This window comes from Cololabis saira, chromosome 15 (genome assembly GCF_033807715.1).
Source record: "Cololabis saira isolate AMF1-May2022 chromosome 15, fColSai1.1, whole genome shotgun sequence".
In the NCBI taxonomy this organism is placed as follows: Eukaryota; Metazoa; Chordata; class Actinopteri; order Beloniformes; family Belonidae; genus Cololabis; species Cololabis saira.
Genome location: NC_084601.1, coordinates 35717678 through 35734133, shown reverse-complemented (window position 1 = coordinate 35734133; position 16456 = coordinate 35717678). Strand labels below are relative to the sequence as shown.

At 42.2% G+C, this 16456-nt stretch overlaps 2 gene segments (V, D, J or C); one reads left to right on the top strand and one right to left on the bottom strand.

The window, feature by feature from the left end:
• Positions 1-10789, bottom strand: part of LOC133460717 (Ig kappa chain V-III region MOPC 63-like) — a 57393-nt gene extending 46604 nt beyond the window's left edge. Inside the window, 2 exon segments of the V gene segment in view lie at positions 10331-10630; positions 10738-10789. Coding sequence covers positions 10331-10630; positions 10738-10789 — 352 coding nt within the window.
• Positions 1-15219, top strand: part of LOC133460716 (Ig kappa chain V-III region MOPC 63-like) — a 34194-nt gene extending 18975 nt beyond the window's left edge. The window contains 2 exon segments of the V gene segment in view: positions 13751-13792; positions 14846-15219. Coding sequence covers positions 13751-13792; positions 14846-15168 — 365 coding nt within the window.
• The last annotated feature ends 1237 nt before the right edge of the window (positions 15220-16456 follow it).

Below are 16456 nucleotides of genomic sequence, written 5' to 3'. Positions count from 1 at the left end.
GGGCTAGCTTGTTTGCTCTGACCCATTCCGCTATACTAATTAATTTGTTATTTATAATAGTTTCTAATTCATTATTAGTCTTTGCAGAAACATATATAGTCGAGTCATCCGCGTACATCACTGTATTCACTTTTTCTAGTGCCCATGGTAAGTCATTCGTAAAGATTGTGAACAATAAAGGTCCAAGACAGCTTCCTTGAGGAACTCCACATGTTATGGTTTTGTTTTCTGAGTAGCTGCCATTAAAAAACACAGATTGCGTCCTGTTGGACAGATAACTGTAGAACCAGTTGAGTGCAGATTGCTCAAAGCCGTAACAAGCCAGTTTTTCTAATAGTATGTTATGATCTATAATGTCAAAAGCCGCTGAAAAGTCTAGAAATACAGCACCAATCATGTTTTTCATTTCAATTTCCCTCAGCCAATCATCAGACATGACCGTCAACGCCGTTGCAGTGGAGTGAGCCTTTCTATATGCATGTTGTGAAGTACTGATTATTTCATTATCTGATAAATAATTATTAATTTGTTCATACACAATTGTTTCCATCATCTTTCCAAGTATCGGTAGCAGGCTTATTGGACGACTATTTGAGCCAGAAAAAGGTAGTCTCTTATTTTTTGTTAGTGGAACTATTTTTGCTTGCTTCCAGGCAAGAGGACATGTGCCGCATGTAAAGCTTAAGTTTATGATGTGAACCAACGCTGGAGCAATGTCATCAGCAACCACCCTCAGAAGCCTGCTGTCTAGGCCATCAAGACCAGCTGGTTTGTCTTTGCCCTTTGTCAATAGTTCAATAATCTTTTCCGTGTTAACATTTACCAGTTTGAACTTAGAATTTCTATTTTTCATAATTTTATTTCTTATTAATATATGAGATATATCATTACTTTGATTAGTCATACTTTCTCTTAGATTCACTACTTTGCTTATAAAATAATCATTTAAATAGTTGGCAATGCCACTGGGCTTAGTAATAAACTCACCATCCTTTTCCAGAAAAGCTGGATTGTTTTTATCTTTCCTACCTGTCAGTTCATTTAAGACCTTCCATAGTTTTTTACTATCATTCCCCACCTCCTTTACTCGATTCTCAAAATATAATTTCTTCTTTTTCCTGTTTAGTTTGGTAACACAGTTTCTCTTTTTCTTATATAGATCCCAGTCACATTTGCTACCGGTTATAATTGCAGTTTTTTTCATTAGATCTCTCATTTTCATACCCTCTTTAATTTCATTATCTAACCAGGGTGTGATTGTATTCCTGACAGTGAACTTTTTTAATGGTGCATGTTTTTCCACCAGTGGAAAAAATAATTTATAAAATTTAGTCAGGGCTATTTCTGGATTGTTGGCTTCAAATACTTCCAGCCAGCATACTTCTTTCACCTCTTTAACAAATACCTCTTTATTAAACATACTGTATGATCTTTTCAGCACTGTTTTGGGTCCAGGTTTACCCACTCTAATATTTTTCACCATTATAACTAGATTATGATCGCTACAGCCAATGGGCAGAGACAAAATACTACTGCAAAGCTCTGGGGAATTTGTAAATATATGATCTATGCATGTGGCTGTTTTAGTACCATCTTGTTTTACACATATTCTAGTAGGTTTATTCATGACTTGAGTTAGTCCACAAGTTGTAGTGGCAATTTGCAGCTTGGTTTTTAATGGACAGTTACAGGCAAGCCAGTCAATGTTCAGATCACCCATAAAGTAAGTATCCTGACCCACCACGGTGTTATTCTCCAGCATTTCGCAGATTGTTTCTAGATATTCCTTGTTGGCACTAGGAGGTCTGTAGCAGCAACCAAGTAAAAAAGGCTTTTTGTGAGGTAAATAGGTTTGTAACCACAGTATTTCAATATTGTAATTCATCATATCCGAACGCACTTTTACTGGAACATGATCTCGAACGTAGAAAGCTACTCCCCCACCATATCTATTTCTATCCCTTCTGTAGATGTTGTAACCTTTTATCTGTAACTCGGCGTCATCAAAAGAAGCATCCAAATGAGTTTCTGAGATGGCAAGTATATGCAAGTTATGTTCAAATAGTAGTTCAGTTATTTCATTAATTTTGTTTCTGAGACTATTTATGTTAATATGAGCAATACTTAAACCATTCTTGACTTTTTTATGTTGTGACGTGATTATATTTGTCATGGGTTGTAGAAAGAGATCTTAGTTAGGAGTGCTAGTGCGAGGGTGGATAATCAACCTGTCGTGTCTGAGATAGGCAATGTCTCCTTTTTCACGTGCGGCCTTCAGTTTTGGCATCAGTTCTTTTCGTTTCAGCCTTACAGCTTCAGTATAGTCCTCATTTATGAAGATCTTGGTGCCTTTCAAGTGTTTGGCTCTTTGTAGAACCGCAGTTTTATCTTTGTAGCGCAGGAACTTAACAACAATAGATCTCGGTCTGTCTCTCATCACATCAGGTTTCCCTGTGCGGTGTGCACGTTCTACCTCAATCTCCCCTTGTAGTTGTAACTTCTGCAATAGCATGTCTTTCACTTTCACCTCTGAGTCTGTCCAGGTTTCCCCTGTGGATTCAGGTATACCATCAATGACAATGTTGTTTCTCCTAGATTGACCCTCCAGGTACTCGTGTTTGTCTAAAATGACCTGAAGGCTCTCACACAACTTCATGACGTCTGCTTGAGTTGTGTTGTGGTGCTCTGACTGTCTAGCTTGGGAGATTTTAAGTTCATCCACATCCTTCTGTGTGTACTGTATGCTTGTCTTCAAATCCTGCACATCTTTAGTTATTGTATCCAATCTAGAGTTAGTTGACTCCATGATTACCTTGACAAGGTTCTTAAAGATGTCTTGCTGCTGTTGTAAAAGAGCAGTGAACATTTCTTTCTGGTGATTTAACAGTTCATTTACCTGAGTGAGAGAAACGTTCTCCTCATCATAGTTTTTTTGTTGCTTTGGACCCATTTTCTTGGCTTGGCTTGGATGTGTTCCTGATTGTCTGGTGGTAGCATAAGTAATGAGCAGTTTAGGAGTTCCCCCATCTGTCTGTTGGTACCAGAATAAATAGTTGGAGTTATAAACATTCTGGCTGGTTTTACATCTGATGCTGACGGAGCCTCCCAGAGCAGAAGTCACTGATCCAGGCTGAGTCACTGTGACCTGACCTCTGGACTCTGAGGAAACAGAGACACAAACAGAAAACAGCTTCATGGTTTTGTCAGCTTCATTTCAGAGGGACAGATGTTCATAGAGGAGAGGAGTTGGATTCTCTGGACTTTACCTGTGAAGCAGCAGCAGAGGAGAGTCCAGATGAGGACGCAGATCAGAGTCATGTTTTTGATGAGGAGGATTTCTGTGTCTTCTGTTGTCATGAAGGACAGCTGTCAGTCATCCAGAGTTCAAGTGTCAGGACTATAAACTCTCCCAGATCACTGGAGCGTGGTGCTGCTGATGCAAAGTGCTTCTATGGAAATGTTCCCACTGACCCCAGCAGAGACTAGTTATTTCTATTTTTTTTGTGAATTATTTCTGATTTTGAGACTGAGACTGAATCATCTATCAATTCCGTGACTTAGAATATGTCTGTCCTCAATAATTTAAGTTTGGGCATTTTCCTGTTTATAGAATTTGCCTAAAATGTTCTAAGACTTCCAAGTCCTGCAGTGACAGCTTAAAACTTCATTCTGCACTTAAATAACTTTCCTTACATTTCAGAAGTACAGATGTTCAGATTTACAAAAGTAAAATGTGCTCTGAAAAAGGATTGAGCCACCAATCTCAGACAACAAATATCAATCAATCCAATATTTTTAATTCCTGCTATCAGAACTCTCTCCCTCTTATCAGAGAGATTTCCACACCAGAGCAACACAGCACACATCTGGATCTGGAAAATGCTGCAGTGTTTTTTTTTAAGTCGTGTAATTGTCAATCTTTAAATTTAGAGGGTTGGAAAAGGCGCCTCAAATGATAGTTTTATAAAAGCAGACACCCCCTAATTTTTTGGAGATTCAGCTATTCAACCAATTTAAAAATAGAGAACACATTTCATTTATTATTCTAATTTACTCTCATTGTTGTGTTCTAATAAATATTCTGTCAGTCTGTGTCCACTAGAGGGAGGATGTAGGATGGGTAATGGGGGGAGGGATCAAACTCAAGTGCGGGACGTGGCAGACCAGATTAAATCTGCATTTGAGCAACTGACAACAGCTACCTGTTTCCTGCTCTCCTTCCAGTACCATTCAGGAGAGAGTTTGCTGCCAGACACCCCTAGACCTGAGGCCGGTAACATCTGCAGGCTTTTTCTTCCTGCTGAAGTTGATCACCATTTCTCTGGTCTTGCAGACATTTAGCTTCAGGTGATTCAGTTCAGTCCAATCCAGGAATCTGTCCACCAGTTCCCTGTACTCCCCCTCTTATACGCCCGACAACACCAGAGTCATCCCAGAGTCTTCAACTCCTAGATGGAGCTGATAAGGAAACTGTAGGGATCCAGAACCGACTTCAGCTGTGGCCTCCAGTGGCTGAGACCCGTCTCTCCAGAACATTTATCACGTGGGATGTGAGGGCCATTGGTCCATAGTCTTCAAGGTCCCATAGTGACGACTTCTTGGGTACAGGAACCAAGCAGGACGTTTGATGATCAGCAGACAAGGACTACCTGTTCTCTGAAGAGTACTCAACTCAACTCAACTTTATTTATAAAGCGCTTTAAAACAACCACAGCTGAAACAAAGTGCTGTACATAAGAGGACAAACAATCAACAGCAAAAGACAATAAAAACAATTAAATAAATTAATAAAATTACATAAAACCACTAAAAACAGAGCGAGGTCTCATACTGGGTTAAAAGCCAATGAGTAAAAGTGGGTTTTGAGGTCGGTTTTAAAAGCAGACAGTGAGGAGGCCTGTCTGATGTGCAGAGGTAAAATATTCCACAACTTGGGGGCAGCAACAGAGAAGGCTCGGTCCCCTCTGAGCGTTCGTTTTTACCTCGGTACCCCGAGGAGCAGCTGGTCAGCTGACCTGAGGCACCGGGCAGGGGCGTGGGGGTGAAGAAGCCCCGAGAGGTAGGGAGGAGCAAGACCATTTAAAGATTTAAAAACAAATAAGAGAATCTTAAAATAAATTCTAAAACGCACAGGCAGCCAGTGGAGGGAGGCCAGTATGGGCGTAATATGTTCTCTCTTACGCGTTCCAGTTAGCAGACGAGCGGCAGCGTTCTGAAATAACTGGAGACGCGCAAGAGAGGACTGGCTGACTCCAAGATAAAGAGAGTTACAGTAATCAAGCCGAGACGTGATGAAGGCGTGGGTTACTGTTTCAAAGTGCTGTTGTGCTAGTAAAGGCTTCACCTTAGCCAGCTGCCTAAGGTGGAAGAAACCTGACCTAACTACCGCGCTAACTTGGCTCTCTAGTTTAAAATCACTGTCAATTTTAAAACCCAAGTTAGTCACAGAAAACTTTGCATGAACTCCCAAAGGACCCAGATCGACGGAGGAGGATGAGCAGAAGCTGCTAGGGCTAAACACAATCACCTCTGTTTTCTTTTCATTAAAATTTAAAAGGTTTAGGGCCATCCAGGCTTTGATGTCATCAAGACATGCCAGCAGGGGTTTGAGGGAGAAGGCATCACTCTTCCTAAGGGGGACATATATCTGGCAGTCATCGGCATAGCAGTGAAAATCAATACCATGCTTTGTCAAAATAGATCCTAGAGGAAGCATGTATAAAGAAAAAAGCAGGGGTCCTAAAATTGAGCCCTGTGGGACCCCGTATAAGAGCGGCGCAGGGGAGGATTCACAGACCCCAAGACTGACACACATCGTCCTGTCTGCTAAATAGGACCTAAACCAGTCCAAGGCGCTACCATCAATACCCACTAGCTGCTGTAGACGATTCAGCAGGATCTTGTGGTCTACGGTGTCGAAGGCAGCGATCAAGTCAAGCAGAACAAGTACTGCGTAGTTGCCGCTGTCATTTGCAGTTAAAATGTCATTAAAAACTTTTAAAAGGGCAGTTTCCGTGCTGTGCAACGTTTTAAAACCAGACTGAAAAACCTCCATAATGCTGTGTTCTTCAAGGAAAGTTTTTAGTTGAGCAGATACAATTTTCTCTAGGATTTTAGAGATGAAGGGCAACTTGGAGATGGGCCTGAAATTAGCTAAAACAGTGCCGTCAAGACCAGGCTTTTTCAGCAGAGGCTCCACTACTGCATGTTTAAAGCTTGCAGGGACAACACCAGATGTTAGGCTGCTATTTATGATCATCAAAATGGCCCGCCCTATAGTAGGAAAACTTCCTTAAAGAAGTGTGGGGGGACCACATCACGAGGGGAGCCTGACGGTTTAATATGGGCCACCACATCCTCTAACATTGACAACGACACTGGTTCAAAACTGTTGAACACAGCTGAGCTAAAAACAGAGACAGAGGGGTCAACGGCAGGCGGAGAAATTAGAGCTCTTGTAGAGACAATCTTATCAATAAAAAAGTGCAGAAAACTATTACACACATCGATGGATGTTTCTAAACAAACAGGCTGTGGGGCATTCAGGACAGAGTCAATTGTTCTGAAAAGAACACGAGGGTTCTTGCAGTTTTCCGTAATAATCCGTGAGTATGTGAGAATAACCCTGTATGCTATCAAAAATGTTGAGTGGTGATGGAAGGAATACATCGAATGCTTTTCGACAAAAGCTAGTGTGAAAAAGGTTTAAAAAAGGAACAATTTTTGGATCGTCCAGTAAAAAGAGACAAAGAAGTCAGAAACAACTGGAACATTTCAATTTCCCAAAATACGATAAATTAAATTCAGACTGGGGCTGAACCTGGGAAGAGATTCAGGAGATGTGGAGTCGGATCATGGATGATCCTCGAGTGGGTCTTTTATTTGTTGGATAGTCACAAGTTTGCATTTTTGTTGTCCTTTATGTGTGAAAGAAAATGTACTCATAAATACTAAACTAAGAAGTAGCAGCTAATTATTAAGCTAATTATTAATCAACTACAACTCACATGGAAATTAACATTTGTCTGATAGGAGTTGCTCAAATACTGTTTGTTTCTCTCAGTACAGGAAAAATAAATAAAAATTTCACAATTTTTTCTTTCTTTTTTAATAGTGTTGGAACAAGTTGTGATTAATTACTTGTATCAGAATCTGACAAAAAGCATTGTGTTCAATCATGTATGAGTAGTTGTTCCCTGTAAATATTGGCTCCACCACTGAGCTGCAATCTCCAGAATAAACCCACAAAAACAAACGAGAGGACCTGAACTTGGACATGGAGGTTATGAGACACTGGCAGGATTAAAGAAGCAGCTACATTTTATTAATATTTTCATTATTGTATTATAGTATTTCTTTATCTTTTAACATCCACAAGTCTGGTGGTTGTGTGATGTTTAACGAGGCAGAGATGGACACAGTTTGTTAATACTATTACTACTACTACTACTACTAATACTACTGTCATTTTGCAGAAACACAAGCAGGAAATCACACAGGAGGGTCCAGCTGGATCAGTGCTGGTCAGACTGTTGTGAGTCCAGTTGGATACAGATGCTGTCATGCCAGTGCTAGGGTTTTTTTGTTTCTTTGTTGTTGCAGTGTTCCCTTCCCACCCAACACAACAGTCGCTTTATACGTCTTAAAAGACAGCAACATACGATCATCTCCTCATAAGTGCATGCAGCCTTCTCAGTGCTGAGTCCTGCAAAGTGCTGGACAAATGTAACTCAATCTGATGAGCAGAGAAGTTTACTAAATGCAGAAATGATCCTGAAAGAGCTGAGTCTTTAGCTTGCTCTGTAAAGTAGGTACGGACCCTGTAATAAAAGAATGAAACACAAGATGAAGACAGAATGAAGCCTGGAGAGGAGTGTATGTGAACGTAAAACCTCTCTGTTATAAACCAGTCACTACTAACTAGGGAGTCATGTCACTATCAAGACTTTCTGAAGCTGAGGTCAAAGGTCATTACTAAGCTTTACTGATCTAACCGTCCCAGAATGACTCGTGTTCATTCTGGTGGAAAATCTGGTAGAAACAAACATGAACAAAATGAGAGAAGATGAACACATGAGTGTTGGAATACATTTTAAATACAAAAATACATAAAGTTAACCTGAAACCTAGTTGAATTTTTTTGTGTGTGTGTGCATGCGTGGGTGCGTTCTTCTTACTTAGTTCCCCATGGCAGGTGGAAACCCGGAACCAAGTCCAGGTCTGGGAGCAGCAAGACACTGCAGCGCTAGAGAGTTAGTAATACACTGGCTCACAAAAACACACAGGTGAGGCCAATTGGGCTGACGACCTGCCCACAACCTCAGCAGAATGGCCAATTAGGGATATATATATATATATATATATATATATATATATATATATATATATATATATATATATATATATATATGTATATATACAGGTAAAAAAAAGAAGAAAAAAGAAATGTTGGATCCTCCTCACCCCATCTGGTGCCCCGGTTGGCCAGAGGGGGCATGTGTAGCCCAGGACTGTTGCATGTTTTTGTGAGGGTAGCTCACATTGCTACCCAAGGGAACACGGGGAGAACATGCAAACTCCACACAGAAAGATCCTTTCAGCAACCCCACCACTGAATTGATGGGGGAACTAACACGCACTTCAGCAGCCACAGCGTCCCCGGCAGGAATCGAACCCAGGACCTTCTTGCTGTGAGACGGCTGCACTACCAGCTGCGCCACCGTGCCCCCAAAGTGTAGTCTTTGATTTTGGAGAGCTAGCAAGATTTGAAAGTGGCACCTCCTCTAAGCCCCGCCCCCTCCTCCCCCTCCCGTCAGCGATCCGTCCAAAGCCACGCCCCCACAAACTTTGGGGAACGCGCATTTGCAGGAGTCGAGTTTTCCAGGACATTTTGGACAGCACATTTTCAACAAAACTGCATGTCTCATTCACCTGTAAGCGAGGCCGGTTTTAGGGGGGGGCATGGGTGAGCTGTGCCCACCCAAACGTGCATCCTGCCCACCCAATCAAAGTTATGGGGATCCTTTATTTTTTAATTTTTTTATTTTTTTATAAACATAAAAAAAAAATCACAAAATATCTGTACCGTTTCTGATTGGGTGGGCACTGCGCATCATTTTTAGACACAACAATGAAAGCATACTGCAAAAGTTGTGTCTCGGCGGAGGGAACCGACGTCCCAGCAAAATGAGCACAACAGAGAAGTTCAGAACAGCACACAGAGCACACACTGAAGGCTGATTTATGGTTACACCAAACCAGAGCCTACGGCATAGGGTACGCCGTGAGGCTGATTTATCGTTCCGCGTTACACCAACGAAGAATGGTGCGCACCGCCACCCGCACCGGCGCTCTACGCCCTCGCCGGGATGGAGACGCCTCCATCCCCACGGACCCCCATACTGGGGGTCCGTGGGGATGGAGGCGTATGGGGTCCGTATGGGGTCCGTATGGGGTCCGTATGGGGTCCGTATGGGGTCCGTATGGGGTCCGTATGCGGTCCGTATGGGGTCCGTATGGGGTCCGTATGGGTGTCCGTGGAGCAGACCCCCAGTAGCGGACAACCTGCGCCGCAGAATCGCACTTTGGCTTTCTTGTTTTAGCCTTTTTAGCAGGGCGAGCCGTTACATTCGACGTGACTGCCCGACCGCGAGCCGGCAGTGAAGCCGGGAGCGGCGAGGGGCCGCGGTTGCCAGTCGGTCTGGAGGGCGTTACACTGGGACACTCTGAGCCGAGGAGGACCCGTGGGAAGCGGACACGGGGGCTGGAGGCAGGCTGGAAGCAGAGAGACGTGACGAGTGCGCGCATGGGACAGAGGGGAGCGTGGGCGGGACTTAAAATGAAGGCATCTGAGTGGTTCTTTCCCCCCTGCCAAGCCTCTGGTCCTCTGACCAATCCGTGCCATTCGGTGCGCAAAAAACAGATTGGTCAGAGTTTTTACAGGATTAAAGCTGTCAGAGAGGTCGGATATTTTTCTTTCCTTTTTCTGAACAAATTATTTAATGGCTACTCTCAGGATGGAAGGACCATTTCACCCAGTATAACAATACATGTTTTTGAACGATCACAGACTATACCTTTCATATATTAATTAAAATGTATTATTTGTGAATTTGTGCGTGTGTTTATGTTTGTGTGTGTTTGTGTGTGTGGGGGGGGTGTGTGTGTGTGTGTGTGTGTGTGTGTGTGTGTGTGTGTGTGTGTGTGTGTGTGTGTGTGTGTGTGTGTGTGTGTGTGTTCAGTGAAGTGTATCAGTCAGTTCAGTTTCTGTTCAGTCTGACTGAGGGAGGTTTTTGTACGACTGTTTTTCACTGTGTGAACACATACTGACTGTTGATGTGATGAGCACTCTGACAGTAATAAACTGCTGCATCTTCAGCCTGAACTCCACTGATGGTCAGAGTGAAGTCAGAGTTTGATCCACCATCTGTAAAACGACTTGGTGTTCCTGATACTCGACTACCAACATAATAAAAGAGCAGTTTTGGAGTTCCTCCATCTCTCTGTTGGTACCAGGCTAAATTGTTGGAGTTATAAACATTCTGGCTGGTTTTACAGCTGATGGTGACGGAGCCTCCCAGAGCAGAAGTCACTGATCCAGGCTGAGTCACTGTGACCTGACCTCTGGACTCTGAGGAAACAGAGGCACAAACAGAAAACAGCTTCATGGTTTTGTCAGCTTCATTTCAGAGGGACAGATGTTCATAGAGGAGAGGAGTTGGATTCTCTGGACTTTACCTGTGAAGCAGCAGCAGAGGAGAGTCCAGATGAGGACGCAGATCAGAGTCATGTTTTTGATGAGGAGGATTTCTGTGTCTTCTGTTGTCATGAAGGACAGCTGTCAGTCATCCAGAGTTCAAGTGTCAGGACTATAAACTCTCCCAGATCACTGGAGCGTGGTGCTGCTGATGCAAAGTGCTTCTATGGAAATGTTCCCACTGACTCCAGCAGACACTTCATAACTCTGATGATGATGATGATGATCATCGTCAATAGATCAATAGGTTCACACTATCAAGAAGGTATAAAGTTTTACAACATATGTTTAAATAAATTTGATACAGATTAACTCTTCAGAATGTTTTCTTTTATTATCTTAATAATTATTAATTAGTTAATTTCTTTGGAGTAGGAAAGATTGCTGACTCAGCATTTATACAATGAAGCCATTTTTGAACAAGATGATTAAACTTTTCTCTGCTGCAGGAGGTTATAATATTTGATGCATAGTTCTAAGATTATTAAGGAAACGGTTCTGAATGAATTTGTAACCTTCTGTGCTGAAATGTTCAGATTTCAATTATCTGACATTTTTAAATCCACAATAGTCATTATCTTATTTCCCTCCTGGACAAACAGGAGTAATTTGCTCTAAATTTTGTCGACCTCTAAAAGTCATGAAATAAAATGATAAGAAAAGAGGTAAAATAATAGAAAGCACAAATTGTTAAAAAGTAAGGGCAGTAGAGTACAGCAGGTAAACAGTGATTTGGGATGCCTCAATTTCCAGGTCTCTAACCCAGCTTTATCCGTACACCCGTCGATGGTACAGTGGAGTCGCCACACTCAGACTTTTCTGTTTTTTCCCTTTGTTAATTTCTTATTTTCTTATGCTACTTGAGCCGGTCTGGAGATATGGCACGCTATGTCCCGAGTACCAGACCCTGCCAACCTAGGGCGTAATCCTTTGGCTGGAGACACTCAAGTTATAGATCTGTGATCAGGGTGCAGATTGATTACTTCACTTTCTCACCTAGCTAGTGCCGGAAAACTTTTCTTCCACCTGCGCTCCGTGCATTCATTCCCCATGTGTCAGTGATTTTGGATGCCTCAATTCCCGGGCCTCTAACCCAGCTTTATCCGTACACCTGTCGATGCTACGGTGGAGTCGCCACACTCAGACTTTTCTGTTTCTTTTTTTTTTTTTCCTTACCTTGTCTGCACACATATTAATGGTTAATACCATGCGAGAACACACATGGAGGCGCACGTCGAGCACTGGAAATCTGCAACAAAACAAAAAAAAAAAACAGAACAGACACAAAACCGGCACGGAACCGGCAGAAACACGAACAGCAACCATCCCAAGTCTCGAGTCTCGAGATCCAATCACAATCTGAACCCGAAACACAGGCCACCAGAAACCCCACAGAGGGCGAGAAGAGGGCGGGATGAAACCCACCCCCAGCGAGCCCCCCCCCGCCTCCGGCGGGGGCCGAGGGGACCCGCGGGCGGGGCTCCCACGACTCCGGGAAGAGACAGCCAGGGATCCCACGGCGGCGGACCGCTACCCAGGCAAACCCCGGCCACCCGGTCCGGGCCGGACATGCGGCCAGGAGGCCCTCACCCTCCAGGCCAACGACCCCCACCGGGCGAGGGGCCAGCCTGCCCGGAGAAACAGAGCCACCCCGGCCGCCGATGCGGGCAGGTGCACCCGCCCATAAGAATGTGGCCCTCCAGGACCAGAGGGGCTGCAGAGGCAGCGGGGGGGACCGGAGACGGGCCGGAGAGAGGGAACCCCCCAACAGGGCGACACCCAGGGGTTAATTTGTGCCGGATCCTGCCGGAACAAGATCCGGCACCTCTTGATTTTGGCCTCCCTGCGTTCCGGGACTTATTTGGGCAGATCCGGCACCTCTCGTATTTATTTTTGTTTTGTTTTTTTTGTTTTTTTTTAATGTATAAAAAATAATAATATGCATAAATTCATTTACAGAACAAATCCCAAGCATTTCATGTTGTTTATAAAGATTTAACGTCATTTGAAAGAGTCGGAGATTTGTTGATGCAATGAAAAGATCAAGAGGGTCAGCAAACCACGCCCCTGACCAAAAAAACTTTGGAGATTTGCTGGATCTGGGGAGCCAGCAGCGAGCAACGCAAACATGTCAAAAAGACAGTTGAATTTACTGTCTTTTTTCAAAAAGAAGGAAGAGTTGCATGATTCTTCGGCGATGAGGCCAGCTGCAGCACAATCAATGTGGTCCTTGCGCCGCGGACCACATACACATGAATGGATTTGTGTCGGTTGCTGTGGATTATGTTCTCACTACAAGGAGGGGGGGGGGGGCTGTTATAGGTTAATATATATGTTGTTAAATATATGTTATATGGTTCTTTACAGTCTATGGTTAAACCTGAACATGGAACTTTATTTGCATCACAGACCTTATGCAGGTTTAGTTTAGTGCAGTAATCTGTATTTTACAGTTCTGATAAAAAGTGGAAGTGATCCCAAAAATACAGCTTTACTGTGTGTTAATTATATTATATGTAAACTTTCACACATCTTGGTTTGCTGTGTGTGGTTGTTATAAAAAGTGTATTTTGTGTTTATACTCAAGTGGGATCAGTGATACGTTAATCAAAATATGATTTTTTTATAATAAGACTATGTAAGTCGAGGGGATGGGGGGCCTACAAAACCTCTTAGCCCCAGGGCCTAACATTAGGTTAAGGCGGCTCTGCACATAGGAGTATGGAGTTTCTACAAGTAACAAACTTTAGGACGGTTTTCAAGAAAAGTGTTTGTTTCTGTGAAAAGAAAAATACGTTTTCAATTAAAACAATGTGACCTAGAAAATAAGAATGAGTTTCGATATGTGCTACATGTGTAAATACATATTTGTGGTATTAGCTGTTGAATAGAAAAAAATGACATGTTTTGTAGAGTTTGTTTGTTTCAGAGTCAGAGAGCGTGTCTCTCTGCAGTCAGAGGTTTTTGTACGACTGTTTCATCAGTTTGTATCACTGTGGTACACGTTTGGTGGAGGAACCAGACTGGATGTTGGAAGTAAGTTCATATTAAAATAATGCTTTATTTCAGGACATAGTTTTATTGTCCTTTCGTCTCTTCTTTCAAGGAGCTGTTATGTGTCCTTCTGCTAGGTTTGTTTTTGGAGACTTTTTTACTTTATTAAGATATACACATTTTATTCCAAATAGGACTTTAGAAAGAAATCTCACATATCATGTTGGTCTAAAGGGACTAAAGTGTTTGTTTCATTTGTTGTAATTTATTCAATATCAGAGTTTGTAGCTTTAGTTGAGTGTAGCAGAGTCAGAGAGCGTGTCTCTCTGCAGTCAGAGGTTTTTGTACGACGGTTTCATCAGTTTGTATCACTGTGGTTCACGTTTGGTGGAGGAACCAGACTGGATGTTGGAAGTAAGTTCAAACTGTGTTTAAATTTAAAGAAATATTGTTACTTACCTTCAACATTTCTTCTTTAAACTGTTGAAACCTTATGTTTATCTATTTTAACAGTAGTTTTAGTATAAGGTATGTATTGTTGATTTGATATAATGTAGTTTAAGTCAGAAGTCAAGTTAAGATGTTGAGTAAAATCTTCCTGTGGAATTACAATTTTAAACAATTTAATGTCCAGGAAAGATGGAATTTAATTGTTTCTCTAAAAGTTATCAGATGTCGAACATAAGAGTTGTTCAGTGATAACTTGAAATTCAGACTTCATGCACAGATTCAGGGTAAAATTGACAGATCAAAATGTTTAAAACCTCTGATCTCTTTTTTTCAGTTTTGTTTCACTTATTTTTATCGTTGCTTAGTTTTGTGATAAAAACTTTTATGATAAGTTGGAGTTTGTAGACTGAGGTTTTGGTACTATTTGAATTTGTCATATTTCAGTTGAAACATGATCATGATTCTCTGTGCTGATCTGCATGAGAGGTTTCTGAAAGGAAGTGAAACAATGTGTTTCTGAGTGACTGATGGAGCAGAAAACATCTGACAGAAACTTCTTCCAGTTCAAAACTCACCTCTCAGTTACGGTGTCCCAGTGTGTGTTGTTGGTGGTTCCTGTCCTCTAACCTGAGTGGTGTCTCCTAGGTGATGTCCGTCCCTCCCTGACAGTCCTGTCCAGTGGGGAGCTGCAGCAGGGGACGGCCACACTCATGTGTCTGGCCAACAAGGGCTTCCCCTCAGACTGGAGTCTGTCCTGGAAGGTGGACGGCAGCAGCAGCAGCAGCAGCTGGGAGGAGAGCAGGAGCCCCGGGGTGCTGCAGGAGGACGGCCACTACAGCTGGAGCAGCACCCTGAGACTCCCTGCAGACCAGTGGACCAAGGCGCTCTCTGTGACCTGTGAGGCCACCCAGGGCTCCCAGACTCCAGTCTCAGAGACCCTGAGGAGAGACCAGTGCTCCCAGTCCTGACCTGACTCCCTGGGACTCTCAACCTGCTTTTACTCTTCTACTTCTCTCTCTCTCTGTTTCTTTTTCTCCTTAAATGTTTCAACAATTATGTTTTCCTTCTTGTTGCATTGATGATGGCTTTAAACAATAAACTCATTAACAAGGTTATTTATGGTCATTGTGGTGATTTCAGTCTCTTTACATGAAATCCATAGTTATTGTGTGTTGGTACAATAAATACAAAAATACATACATAAAGTAATAAGATTTAGATTGTATTATACCTGAAAAACTGCTAAAGAAAGAAATTCTGAGCTCATATACTGCAGTTTATTATATCTAATACAATTTATTGGAAAAACAAGATCATAATTTACATTCAGCCATGATGGAGGTAAGTTCATCCAACGTTCATTATAGATCAAATGAATAGTTTTTATATCCATACACCTCTCTGATGTCTTGACATATTTCAAATAAAATCTGTTGTCCTTGAAAGTTGATCTGCTTGAGCATGAACCTCAAAATTGGAGACAATAGTATGAATCAGTTGTATCTTTGTCATAAATGATGACAAATTCTAATGAAATGTTTTCATGGGAAACATACGTTTCCTAAGTCTTCTCCAAAAAAGACTTTTATGACTCTGTGAGAAGGTGAACATGTCCACTTCTCCCCTTCATGAACTCCTGGACTTCTATTTCATCAATGTGTGCTGGTCACTGTCATGGTTGGGATTCTGTTTTCAGTTTTGTCAACATGGTGTTGTATTAAAGACTTTTCATCCTCCATCTTTCATGTGTCATGTGTCCATAAACCGGTTTGTACAGTTAGTTACCTTGATACCTTCTCTGTGTTTGTCTCTTGTCCACGTCCCATTACGGATGTGTCTCCACAGTGGGACAGGGTTTTTATATTATTCCCACTAGTGGAGGGGCCAAGACACGAGGTGTAACAGGGGAAGTTGTGGAGCTAATTCGTACTAATTTATTGTAGTTTTGCACGTTGGGGATTCTCCTGGTTTGTATTATTTAGGTTTGGAGTAATCATAGGGAATTGTATTAGGTTGTCTTATTTTGCTGAAGCGCTTTAATTAGGTATGTCTGTTTGTTGGTAGAATATAAAGGAGAAAAGATGTTTTCTGAACTGCAAACCGTCTTTCTGTCATTTATTTTTCCACCTGGAACTCAAAGGCCACGTTCCAGCTAGTGGGGGGGGGCAGCTTGGTATCTCACACACTCTTTCACCATTCAGGTAAAAAAAAGAAGAAAGAAACCTTTCTAATCATAAATTAAGTAAAGTAAATTAA